At 41.1% G+C, this 13,144-nt stretch overlaps 1 protein-coding gene across 1 annotated transcript in view; it reads right to left on the reverse strand.

Moving 5' to 3' along the window:
- The window catches only part of sorcs2 (sortilin-related VPS10 domain containing receptor 2), a 389,051-nt gene that overhangs the window by 281,477 nt on the left and 94,430 nt on the right, over nt 1-13,144 (reverse strand). Inside the window, exon 2 of the mRNA XM_008285783.1 lies at nt 12,247-12,314. Coding sequence (XP_008284005.1) covers nt 12,247-12,314 — 68 coding nt within the window. The remainder of the gene's footprint in view (nt 1-12,246; nt 12,315-13,144) is intronic.

Genomic DNA, 13,144 nt, shown 5'->3' on the forward strand with positions numbered 1-13,144 from the left:
TAGTGTGGATAAGGGTTGAGGCGTGAATATGCTCAAAAAGAACTACTTGCCACAAAATCTGAAGCCATTTTCCACTGCAGGCCATTTCAGGGCTGCCCCAACCTTGTTCCAACTCTGTCAAAACTCTTTCTCTACTGTTTTTGGTGGAGAATAAGGTATCTACTCCGGGGTAGATTGGTCAAATCCGAAAAACATTTCTGCCCTTTTAATGTCCTTGTCTCCTCTCTAACATTGCTGTCTTCAACGCAAAAGTCACCATTTCGGCTTATGTAACAAACCCTCCACTGTTCTATTTCGAATGGGGGCTCACAGAACTCAATTTTCTCTGGGTAACTACTGTTGGTCGCTGTTTTGCCGCACTCAGAGTTACCATCACAGCTGAAGATGTTGGATTCTACACTGCGATAGTAACAGAAAGGTAGAAGAGGCTGATAAGAGGGCCATTCTTGTAAACGTTGTAAACTCCACCACAACAGACGGCAGTAATCCCAGGTTAACACCACATGATATCGGGATAAAACCTGCACAACTTGAAAGATGTAGGGGCATCAAAACTGAGAGTGGGCATCAAAACTGAGAGTGGCCATCGGACAAGATCATTTTATAGTTGATGACAACTGATGCAGCATCTGGGTCGCCTCACAGCATTGCCTAATTTCAAACAGTGACTCTTTTATCTTACAAATATATTGTGCTGTTAGAACCCGGCATAAGACACATTAATTGTAACAGCCCACATTTTCACACGCTCCGTCCGGGAAGGCGTTCATAGTGTTGCACTTGCGGAACTTGTGAACAGCAGGATTGGTTAAGTAATGACTGAAAAAAAAAAGAAAACCTGATTACTTCCCCGCTGCTTTAGAAACCTGACGTGGCCGGTGGCTGTTATGAATGTCAAATTGTTGGTTCCGGAAAGTTTCCAAAAACTATTTGGTCAGAACTAACAGGATGTCTTGTTTTGCCATTTTGTTAAAATATCGTGAACAAAACTTAACACTACCTCCAGAGTTTTCACAGCAAAAGTAGGGCTGCCTTCCTGTTTTTCTGCTAGATTTTTAATATGCAAACTTGACTTTTGATGATGGTAGTTTAGCATCTGGCAAGACAGGAAGTAGAAACATGACCGGGCTTAGGCTCTACAAACACAATGAATTATCCTTCACTACAGCAGCTCATTGATTTCCTCATTCTACCTGTTTCACTTCTTTTCTCAGCAGATTTGTTCAGTAAAAGTTCTCCAGTCTGTCTTTAATAAGTGTTTCCATGCATACCTTTAAAGTCTCCAAAAGTTCTATACAGATCCTTTACATCCTCTCTGAAATGGTTCCCCCACATCCCTTTGATATGACCCTGGAGACTTGTTTTCTGGTTCCATATCAAACCACTTTGTGTTTTTCGAGAGCGCACTCGCTGCCTGCCATCTTAGGTAGCAAGCAGAGCTCTCTTGGGTGCCGTCTCTCTCTCTCCAGGCTGTGAAATATGGATGGAGGAGGGAAATGATGAGGCGGTGGAGGTGTGGGGTGTAGGGATGGATTGAAGACGCTGCTCTCGCCTCGATTAAGTATTTACAGCACCCCGGACCATCTGGACCGAGGGAGAAACACTGAGAGAACAAAGAGAGCGAAGGAAGGAAAATGGACCGAATTAATCTAAAATAAATAGAGTGGAAGTGAGGAGAGGACGAGTTGAGGAAGAGCAGGAGAAGGGAAATGAAACATGTTGCCTTGATTAAGCCCAAAAGCGTGTCTTTCTACTTTTGTGGCTCTCTCTCGTCTGGTTCAGTTTGGGGAAATGTGATCTGGACCCGGGGGAGGGCTAATCGTCAACACATTCGTATTGGCGGAACGACCGCGAGTGTGTCGGTGTGTGCACGCACGCCCACGCCTGAAATAAACTGATTAAGCAGGCATCAAAGTGGGAAGTGAGCTGGAGCTGTGGTGCTAGCCCGCAGTCAATAAGTCTCAAAGCAACGGCTTTGAAACATTGATTCGAACTGAAACAAAGATACATGATCAATTGGAGCATTAAGTTCCTATCAGTGCTTTGACTTCCTCCCTACTACAGCTACTGTGCTTGTTTCGCTGCAGAGGCATCCTACATGCATGTTGTTATTCATTTGTTTTGTTATTATTTCTGCATTTTATAGGTGTTTTGACTGTACAGCTGCATGCAACAGGGCGGTGTCAGTGTTGGGTGAGGAGAACAAGCCTGAAAATGAATGCAATCTTGATAAAGTGGTGACAGGGTGAAGGGTTGAACTTGACGGATCGCTGTAGGTCGCCAATTGTCATTGCTAGACCCCTCGAGCCACTACCAGCATGCAACACCCAGTTCTCTGACTGAACTGTCTGCATTCAAATTGCATCATGGGAAATGGCCAGATGGGGCCACGGAAAAACTTGGGTTGCCACACGAAAACCAAAACCCGAATTTCAAGAAATCGATTGTGCTGCTGCAGCACTGAGGCCAGCTGAAAACAATGTCAATATGAAAGTTAAGAACTTCCATGCTGTTATATTCTGGTTTCTTATTTTAGTTAAAATTCCTAGTTATGCGATGTGTATTAACTAATATGGTTAGCCTTTTGGTTATTTGAGTGACTACCGTTCAAAAAGGCCCAAGAGAAGAGATGATGCGGTGCAGTTTAGCCAAAAAAGAGCACCCACCGGCGAAACATCCATAACTGATTTAAGATTGAAAATCTGAAATCTCTGTACAAGGTTGATGATAATTCATCAAACTACAGCTGCCTATGGTACAATAAATTGTATAGTCATTGTCACTCATCTGAGAGGTCACGATCTGTCATGCTTGAGAAAAATCTTGCCTATAAAAAAAAAAACTTGATACGACAGGAAACTATAGCTACTGTTGTGTTGTGCATAAATGTGTGCACTGTGAGTTCTGCTGCTGCCTGATGCTGCGGTTAGTTAATAAACTCACAAACAGCTGGAAGCCACAAAGTGAACTTGGTAACAATTTGAGGTATGTGTGCCATCAACTGAAGGTATGCAAAATGTGTGGTTTGCACTTTATGGGATGTTTATGGACACACAGGCAACTGGCTGCTGCTATTTATAGCTGTTATCTGTTCCTGCTGCTTCCACTTGCGCTCGGACAGTTGCTGAAACTCGAACATCCAAGTTTCAGTGAATGACACTGATGTATCAGATCTTGGACTGGTCAGTGGAATTTCAATACTTGGCAGTATTCTATTTTTTCCCCCAATGCATGTCTATCTGTCTATATCATTATGTATCACATGCAAAATGAGGCTACTATTGATGTGCGATTCACGCATGAGTGCGAGTTAATTCATTACAACAAAGATACCAGGTTACATGCTATTCTTGGCATCACAGCTAAAGCACTGTGGCGCAATGTCTTCATTGAAATTGTTCTCCATATGGTAGTCTTTGTTGTTTCAAAGCAGATTCCACAGGATTAAGATGCCTTGTGCCAAGAACAAAGCATGAATGTCCTGGACAATGTAGGAAACAGAAGCACACATGCAGGTCACATGTGCTCAGGCATAAAATGAAAGACAAGGTTGCGTGGTTTAGTATTACGATGCGAGATATGGCTATATCTTTTTTTTTTTTTTGTCATCTGTAAATAGATACACAACGTCCCTGCCTGACATGTTTTGTTTGTTTTTGATGGGAATCACTGGAGAGTTTGATTGTGAGTAAAGCGCCTTAACGTGCTGTTAAAACCAGGATGGAAATGTCTTCATATGGGTTAACAAAAGATTATTTTCACAAAAAAAAGAGCGACAAATGGTTCGAACGTAAATGTGTGAAGCAAATATTACTTAACACTTCCTTCCTTCCACTAATTGGCACCATAAGATGCTCCTGAAATAGATATAAGTGTCATTTCTAAGGTTACTTCATAGTGACAGATTCTTTGTGCTGCATTAAAGGGAGTGCAAACTGTAGGATTACTCATAAACACTGTTACTTTGTGTTGCAGCGACAAGGACGTTCTGACTGCCAACGAAGCATCTTTACAGTAATTATTGACATCTTTTTTTTTTTTTTTTTACATTTGCACACTTTGATTTCAATTCCCACAATTTTCTTCTTCTCTCCTGTTAAGTGTCATTGTTTCGCTGCTGTTACGACCCAGTTATGTCAGGAATCATCAACTTTCTGTATCATCACTCGCCGTATCGTCTCTCTGATTGCTCTGCTTGTTGAATGCAACGGCAGCTGTTGGTTCCAAAGATAGTCGTACATTCTGGATTGGAGTCTCAGACAAAAGGCGGAGAGGGGAGGAGGAGGAGGAGGAGGAGAAATGTGGATAGCGGAGGGCTCATGTGTCCATCTTGAAGTGCGATGCCCCCTACTGCTCAGCTTAAAGAAGCCCTGGAGACTCCCTCCCCTCCCTGTACAACCCAGCTCTCTCTACTCTCGCTCTCATTTGGCTGATGTCTTGCAGGTACAAACGCATTCCCACATGCACAGAAATACATAAATGCTGGGAAACCACACACAAATATACACCAAACAAACCCAGATGAATATACAGAAATACATACACCTTAAAGCAACACACACAGCCAGATACACACTCCTGCATACAAACACACCAAAAATGCCCTTGTGCAATATATAAGTGCACCATACAAGTACAAAAACATGCACACCTACAGACACATTATGTATAAATACATACAAATGACGCTCAACTTATATTCTAATAAGAATCTAGACAAAAAAAGTGCACATGCATCACAGTTTCCCTCCACGAAACTAAAGCTGAATTTAAATTTCACCTGAGCTGAAGCATCTACATCTCCGAAATTGGCTCCGTGGTTACATTTAATAAGGCAATTTAGCATATCTGACGTTTCAGAACACATGACGGACATGCTGTCGGCGGCTGTGTTTGTAGAAGTGCGTTGTGGTTGATCTGCTGTACACAGGAGCCTTGTCAGATGATCTCTTCATCCATAATGGAAGAGTGAAGCCCCCCAGTGCGATGGCTACCAGCCCCCCTTCGCCTCTTCAAAAGATGTGTGAAGATGGCATGAATTATAAATACCATCTCGACTCGAACACCAACACCCTGTGTATGTGAGTGTGTGATTAGTATAGGAGTAAATGGATCACATACGGGAACTCTGAGTTAAATAACTTCTGAGAGTAATGAATTAATAAGTGCTTGGATGTGACCAACACAGGCTTTTGGAGGGCAATAACAAAATATATTGAGGGAATGAAGCTGCCAACAACCTAGTCTGGGTTAAATGCATTTTTATGACAAAAATGAGGATATAACTACTTCTATATTTGACCAATTGAGGTCTGTATTAATACTTTAACACAGCAATCAATACTTTTTCTGGGATCAAGTTTACAATAGGGATGCTGCAAGTAGGCAGCACAATCAGTGTTGACACTAAAAAACAAAATCAATATGTGACACATTTAAAATGATTCAGTTCATTGAAACAAATGAAGAGTCCATTTGCAAAAACAACTCAATTTTTGTATATTTTCAGAAAATGTATTTTTGTTGTTGTTTGCTTGAGATGATATAAATCAAATTGAAGTTGAGTGGATTTGACTCAGTAGAAATGGCACGACAAAAATAGAGATAACTTAAGTTTGATTGATATTATCTCAGGCAGACGATGGAAAAGTGGGTTTTCTTAAGGTTTGCGAAGATGGAGTTACCTGTTTTTGCAAATGAACTCTTCAAATGCTTTTCTTCAGTATCACAACTTAACTGTTGCATCATGTGGTCAGTCATTTTTGCCTGCAGTTACGCAAAAGCTTCCAGACTCAAGACTTTTAAAGTATGCGAGTAACTCAAATTGTCACAAAAAACTGTTTGTACACTGTGCAAAGTTTTCAGGTATATTACAGTACAAGCACCTGAATGAAAAACACCATCTTTTTGCTTCTCTCCTGTTCCCTGTGCTCACGTATACTACATGCTACTACAGCTGACATCCCATAAAGCCCTTTGCATGTACATATTTTTCACTTTCTGTAATCAGACAATGGAATAAGCATGAAATAGTGACTGAAACGAGGTCCACTAAAACCATACATTAATACGCAGTCACTTCCAAGTTGCTGTTCTGCACCACAGAAGTCTGGATTTTTCTAACCGCAACTCATCACACTCATGGATTAAGGACTGTGCAGTGAATTCGGATCTATATTCATAGAATTCTGAAATTCTACCAAAATAAAAGAACAGCCCACAATAGCATAGTACTTCTGATTCTGTTAAAGGGTTTAATAGAGCCTTGGATTTCTTTCCCATTTGGGCTATTGGCTTAAAAAATAAGCCACTTTCTAAAATAATGTTTTCATCATCTTTGAGTTTCCACTTTAGCGCTACAATTTTGTTTTTACATGTAAACCCTGTGTTGCATTACACGTTGGCATAGAGCTTGTCAAAATAAAGTTAACCTAAATGAAATGGTGATTTAGATTTTTGGAGAAAAATGTACTTAAATTAATTAATCAGTAAAACAATCAATACATTAATTAATTGAAAAAAGTTGTCAGTGGTAGCACTAGTTTTCAATAATCAATGTCTGAGCCAATAGTTAATATAATTCCATTCTAGACACTGTGATTAATATCTACCTAAAACAATGGGACACTCCATTATATGACCGTCTCTTTCAAACTGATACACAATTTCTATTTTTGTGTCAAACATGATTTAGTCCTTTTTGAGATATTAAAACACATACAAAGAGATTTCGTTGGGTAATCTCATCAAAATATATTAACGCAGCAAATTCCATCCATCAAATCAGGAACAGAAGGCACAGGCTGGCTGACATCTGAAGCTCCATATATCGTCTAAAAATAAGAAACACTTGCACTGAGCATTCAAAGCCAAAAAGAGTGAAGTGCGCATCTGCTCCTTTCAGTTTGAGGATCAAAAAGGTTTACTGAGTATTGCATGGCTCCACTTGGAGCAACAGAGTCTAAAGATGAGTTCTGTCAGCCTGCAGTCATCACAGTGTTTGGTAATGCAGTGGCAAATCCTCACGCCTTTGCCTAATCTACAAGCACCTTCCCCTCTGTTTACTTGGAAGAAGAAGCCGAAATTGATCCGTATTTAAGGCAAAAGTCCGGACTAGTCGCCTGAAAGACAATATCAGGTTAGACAGATATCCTATTTAAGTGTCCTCAAGCAAGACGCAGCGAGGGAACTCATCGTGGGTTTCATTTTTCAGCCTTCTGCTCTCTGCACCATCTGCCACCGCCAGAAACTCTAAATGTGTTACAAAATTTATAGAAGTAGATTATTGGACAACACATAAAGGATTGAGGATAAGGGTGGCAGTAAAGGTCAGTATGATTTAAAAAAAAAAAAAAAGTGGTTGCCAGATAGTGTACCGGCATCCGATAATCATGCCGACTCTACCTGACTGGTCAGATGTGCAGAAGTGTCAAAGCAGGCAGTGATTGATTTCTCTCAGAGCTCATTGTCTTTTAGCAGATTCCACTGTGTGAGTGACACAGACAGTGCTTCTGAGAAGACAGACATTGTGAAAGTGTGCAAGCGTTGTGTCAAGACTACAAAGATGTGAAATTAAAAAAAGCTCTTGGAGAGAGACGACAAAGGGACGCAGCCAGCAGGAGGCAATGATTCTGCACGGCCTCAAAGGTGGAGGCGGCGGAGGTGGTCACCAAGTGTTCGCTCAAAGGGAATTGTTGGGTTTCTCTTTATGACACAATATTGTAAGGTCTTGACCCTACTATGTGAAGCGCCCTAAGATGAGTAACGTGAATTGGCACGATATAGATGAATTGACTTGAAAGTGTTCAGGCAACACTTTTATAAGCGACTGTTTGTCTGAATTACATGAAGCTCTCAATCTTTCAGTGATGATCTAACAGCAAAAGAGCAGCAACTTTCAATTACTTCATATTGTTTGCAGTACTTGTCATTGAGAAACTCCTCTACATGCTCAGGCGTTTTTGTTTTTTTTCTTCCCAGAATAGAGGTCGGTAGTCACACACTCTTAAAGCTGATGTGTAGCTGTAACACACATACACTCAGTGGGGCATCTGAGTATTAAGTGTCCAGTGTATCTCTTCTCACTTCAGGGGTCTGGACCTCTGACTGCGCTAACTGAAATCAGCCGAAGACAAACACAACGACATCACTGCCGCTGCAGCATCAATTATTGACCGGGGTCTGGACACACTGAGGCTCCGATTACAAAGAAAGCGAGAAAGAAAAGGAGTCATGCTGCCAACAGACACTTCTACAACCTCACATGGAAAAATGTGAGTCATCTTCCTACCAGTAAATGTTCTCATAGCTCTCACGTGCGTGGCTTCAAAGGCAAACATAAGCGGCGTGGAAAGGCCTCAGGTATGTTGCCGCTCACTTGTTCACCTCTCCCTTTCACAAAGAGCCATTCTCTGGAGACAAGCGAGGGGAGATGTTTGGAGCTCTTTTATCAGCCGTGTTATAGCACGGGACCTTGGGCCAGTCATAACACAGGGAAAGGACAGGCTTGCAGGAGGAACAGGCAGCGATAATGAAAGAGTCGATGCTGACGCCAAAGCCTGGGGACAGACAAAACTCTCCACAGTGAGCTGGGAAACACAGGCACGGCACGGAGTGTGGTTATGGTTATGATTAGATGGTACAAGTTGGCAACTTTATACCTGATGATTCATGGAACAGTTCTCCGAGCTGAGTTTCTTTCAGACTTCAAACCTGCATTATGCAGCTTGTACTGACTGACCTGTTTGGACAATGTTGGCTTTCAACAAGTTGCTGTAATTGCGCAACACAATAAGTGATTTGTCAGCATTTTCCAGTGACTAATCAAACCTATGTGGTTACCATTTAATTAGCTATACAGGTAAAAAAAAAAAGTTTGTTTGGTTTGCACCTATGTAGCGCCTTTGTAGAAGCCAATAATGTAATAACAGCCGATAAGATAACAACGGCCGATACTTTTTAAAATGTAATAGGCCAATAATGTAATAACTGGCCAATAACATAATAAAAGCCCTGAACCGATACAATAATATCTTTTGGCCAAAAATGTAATAAGTTATTATGTTATTGGCCTGGTTAAAAAAAAAAAATTATTTGCAAATTTAATAACCAACCAAAAACGTAATATGTTATTACGTTATTGGCCAGTTATTATTCTATTGGCCTAATAGATTTTAAAAATGGCAAATCTATTATGTTATCGGCCTTTATTACGTTATTGGCTTCTATACGTCTTTCAACCATAGCTTAGGCCTTTACAATGTGTTTCTCATTCACCCATTCACACTTACACACCAATGATGGCAGACCATTGCTGCAATCTAGTGGTGCTTGGCTACCATCGCCAACTTGAGGATAAGTGTCTTGCCCAAGGCTACATGTGGGAAGAACTTTTTAATTGGTGGACAACCCGCTCTACCACCACATGAGCTCCTCGGCTCTTCCTGTCTTGTTCAAAAATTTATCTTTGACATCAGATGTGAAAAATGGCCTCCTTGATATTTCTCTGGCTGTCTGCCAGACAAAAAACTAACTCCCTGAACCCCAAAACAAGTTTATAAAGACGTGTGTTTTCAAAAAAATTACATAAAATCCCAAATTACATAATTTTTCAGAGCCAGAATCCGGAAAAAAACATGTAGCTACTCATCTGTGCCGTGCTGTTCCACTGGGACAATGAACTAAATCTAAGCTTAGCATCAAACTCAATGTATTTTACATCTCATTTAAATATTATGCAAAAATAAACGATTTGCACTACTTTTTATTGCACTAAGATACTAGTGACTAAGCTGCAACCAACAGTCGTGACAAAACTTTCGAGACTTTTCAAATGAACTGAAGGCAGTGTTTAGGCAGAGCAGAGAGAAGGCAAGTATGTAGGCAAATTAAAAAATGTAAACAGTAAAATATCTAAATGGTGTAAAGGGGAGCAAGCTGATGGAAGATACATTCAGCATGGTGAAATATCTTTCCAGAGTTGATGTCTCGAAAAGCATGAAAAGAAAAACACCTACACTGAATAGGATGCATAAAGAGCAAGTAAAACATCTGTAAAATGCTTTTTTTTTTCTCCCTCTATTATCAGCAGAATGTTGGAAACTGTTGTGCACGCTCATCCAGTTTTTTGAGATTTTTTTTAGTAAAGTAAAAAAAAGAAATTCTTTTTTGTTTTATGATTAGTGGCATTATAAGTTTTGCATAGAAGTGGAGGACTTACTGCGGTTAAAATACAAAAAAATGTAAAAAAAATAAATAAATTAAAAAGAGCCCACAGTAAGAGTACAGGTAATAGGAGCAAATAAAATGCCTAGAAACTGCTTGGGGCTTAGACAGTTAAATGAAGTGGTTAGCAGTTTTAAAAGAATAATTAATGGTATTTTAAAAAACAGAACATTTAATTTGTTTTTCTTCCTGGGAGTTGATCCTCAACAGAACAGAAAGTGATGAGTTTTCTGTCTTCACATTGTTTGGAATCTACTTTTATAGAATATAAGCAGTTTCAGCCAACCTGCAAAGAAGTGCAAAGCAGTGCTGGATATAAATAACCTCTGCTGTTTGCTGGATAAGCAATCATTGAACTGCCTTCTTGTTAGAAAGAAAAAGCTTGTGTTTTTACGCCATCATGGGACACTGAAGCACAATCAAAAGTCATTGAGGTTGTGGTTTAGCACAGTAAGGCAGGTATTACCAGCAAACACACCAGAATCTCAATGATTTCTGCAGCTCTTTCTCAGAACTGAAGTGAATGATGCCGACTGGCTGGCATCCAGTGTTTTTTGAGGGGAAAATCCACGAAGATTCGTTATAGTTGCTCAACTGTGAAGACGCTTGTGCATTCTGCTTACTGAAATAACAAAAGCCTTTATAGACCTCCGCTGATTCGAAAAGGGCTCAGTTCATTAACTCGACTGCCCTGAAAACTTTTCAGCGCTCTGTGTTGTTAACTTTCCCCCTGTGTGAAACTTGGCATCTTGATCTACGCCACCTGACAAGGCAAGACGGCAAACCCATTCATCTTCCCCCATCTTTCTCGTTTGATCCTACTGCCCTGGGACTTCAAAGCCTATAGGCCAGCGGACTGTGGCCGTCCACACACCACGCCAAACTGACAGCTACAAAGGAATCAAGGTACACCTCACACGAAATCCCTACCGCGACATGGTCAGATAGCCGTATGGGTCCTGCTGGAAACATGATAATTTCATGGTAATTTCTGCTTTTTCGACAATGATGCCAGCAGGCAGCTGGCCAGCTTCCTCTGTCTGTGCCAATTTAGGCTCAATTCAGATTAAATTCAACCATTTGCTGTCTTTTTTTTTTTTTTTCCTTTCTCAAGCGAACTGTCCAGTGGTGAATCTCCAGCATTATTCATACGCTGCAACAATTAAAACATCAACAGGAGAAGGAGAAAAATATGTACATTATTCATATCTGTCCTCCAGGGAGACAGTCAGTCAGAGCTAATGAGGGGCTGAAGCTTTGAAGTCATGGAGCCCTCAGTGAGGTGAATGGCATGAATTAAGTACCACCATCAGACACGTTTTGCTCCGTGCGAATGCCTTCTAGGCGGCTAATTTTAGCCAGTTTTATGAGCCTTGACTTGTCTATTTTCTAAGTTTTTATTAGGAAATATGAATATAATTAAGTCTCTTCCACCCTGATATCTACAAGGTCAGGCTCAGTTGCAGAGCAGCTCTCCAGGAGCTGCTAGGAAACGGATGTAGAATAAAGAGTACATTAATAGTGCATGAGAATATATACGGCAACACAAGATATACTTGTTGTCAAGTGGAGCAAAATGGATGCGTCGCTTCTTTTTTTTTTTTTTCCACCGCTCAAAAGCGAAAGAAGTGAGAAGTGTTTTTGGCCAGCAGCAGCTTCGCTAAATAGAAGAGCCTCTGCCAGCCAGACTTGACCCCTTTCCCTGGCGCTGCCGGTGCCCGTCATCCTGCCCTGTGCCACGCTGATATGCTATCTGCCCAAACAGATGCCCGCTCTGGCCTCGCAGCGCCGCTCTCCGGTCCCCCACTTTACTTGTAGCTGCCTGCTGATGTTTTGTCCGCCCGAACGCTCCGTTTCACCCTTGTCTCCTTGAAGAGGCACAGCGGTGAGATAACCGAGACCCGCACTGACCTCACTGTTAAAGGGAAGCCGCTCGCCGATGAAAGGCCCGCGTGAGTCCGAGGCCAGACATGACATAAAGACGTCTAGCGAGAGCAAACATGGTGTAAACATTTGGCTTACCTCCACAGCGAGCTCTCCAGCACCTTGGTGGAGTCAGCGTGGTAGTACTTGGTCAGGATCAGGATGACCTGCAAGAGAACACGGTGGAGAGAGAGAGAGGCGTTTAGACGTATGCTACTGAAGAAAAACACTGGATTCAGAGCTGTGGCGGGGATTTTCAAGCCATGGAGGTCAGGATTCAGCTGCCACCCTTAACCTCAGCATGAAGGGACACTGAAAAGCGTTCATTTAGAGACATCTCCAGTTTCTACCCCGACTACTGCCAAGGTAGACTTTTTGTTGCCAATGCTTTACTAATTTCATTTTAGTGAATGTCCCAGAGAATCTCTGTTCACCATTTATGAACTCTGTAATCAAACAAATCATAAAAATGCCAAATGACAACACAGAAGCTAAGTCAGGAGCTCACAAATCTGATGCATTTTTTGTCAAAAAAAAAAAAAAAACTTTTGAAAGCTGCATTAATTAATAATTTCACATTAACAATAAATTAAATGACCCTGTGTAATGTGAAAGATATTGTGCACACTTACACATAAACAGACAATTATGACCTGACTCTGCAGTTCCTCACTGCTTCCAAAAACCTTCTAGTATCTTTATCTTTATTTTGTTTTTACTGTAACTCCACTCTCACCAAACTCACTCTCAGCAGTTGGACACACTTTGTATTGCAAAAATCTCTGATTAAAGCTACTGTACACGACCTGACCACCACCATCAAACAAGTGATATAAAAAGTTAGCAGCTGTTGCAGTGTTTACATCTTGTTCCGCTGACCTCTGATGACCCAAAAAATTATCATGATGCAGCTTTAAGAGCTAGACACAAAAAAAGCCCCTCTATGCTTGCTACATGAACCAACAGGGATCAACTGATCACTAGCATTATCTGATTC

This window comes from Stegastes partitus, unplaced genomic scaffold (assembly GCF_000690725.1).
Source record: "Stegastes partitus isolate 25-593 unplaced genomic scaffold, Stegastes_partitus-1.0.2 Scaffold416, whole genome shotgun sequence".
Lineage (NCBI taxonomy): Eukaryota > Metazoa > Chordata > Actinopteri > Pomacentridae > Stegastes > Stegastes partitus.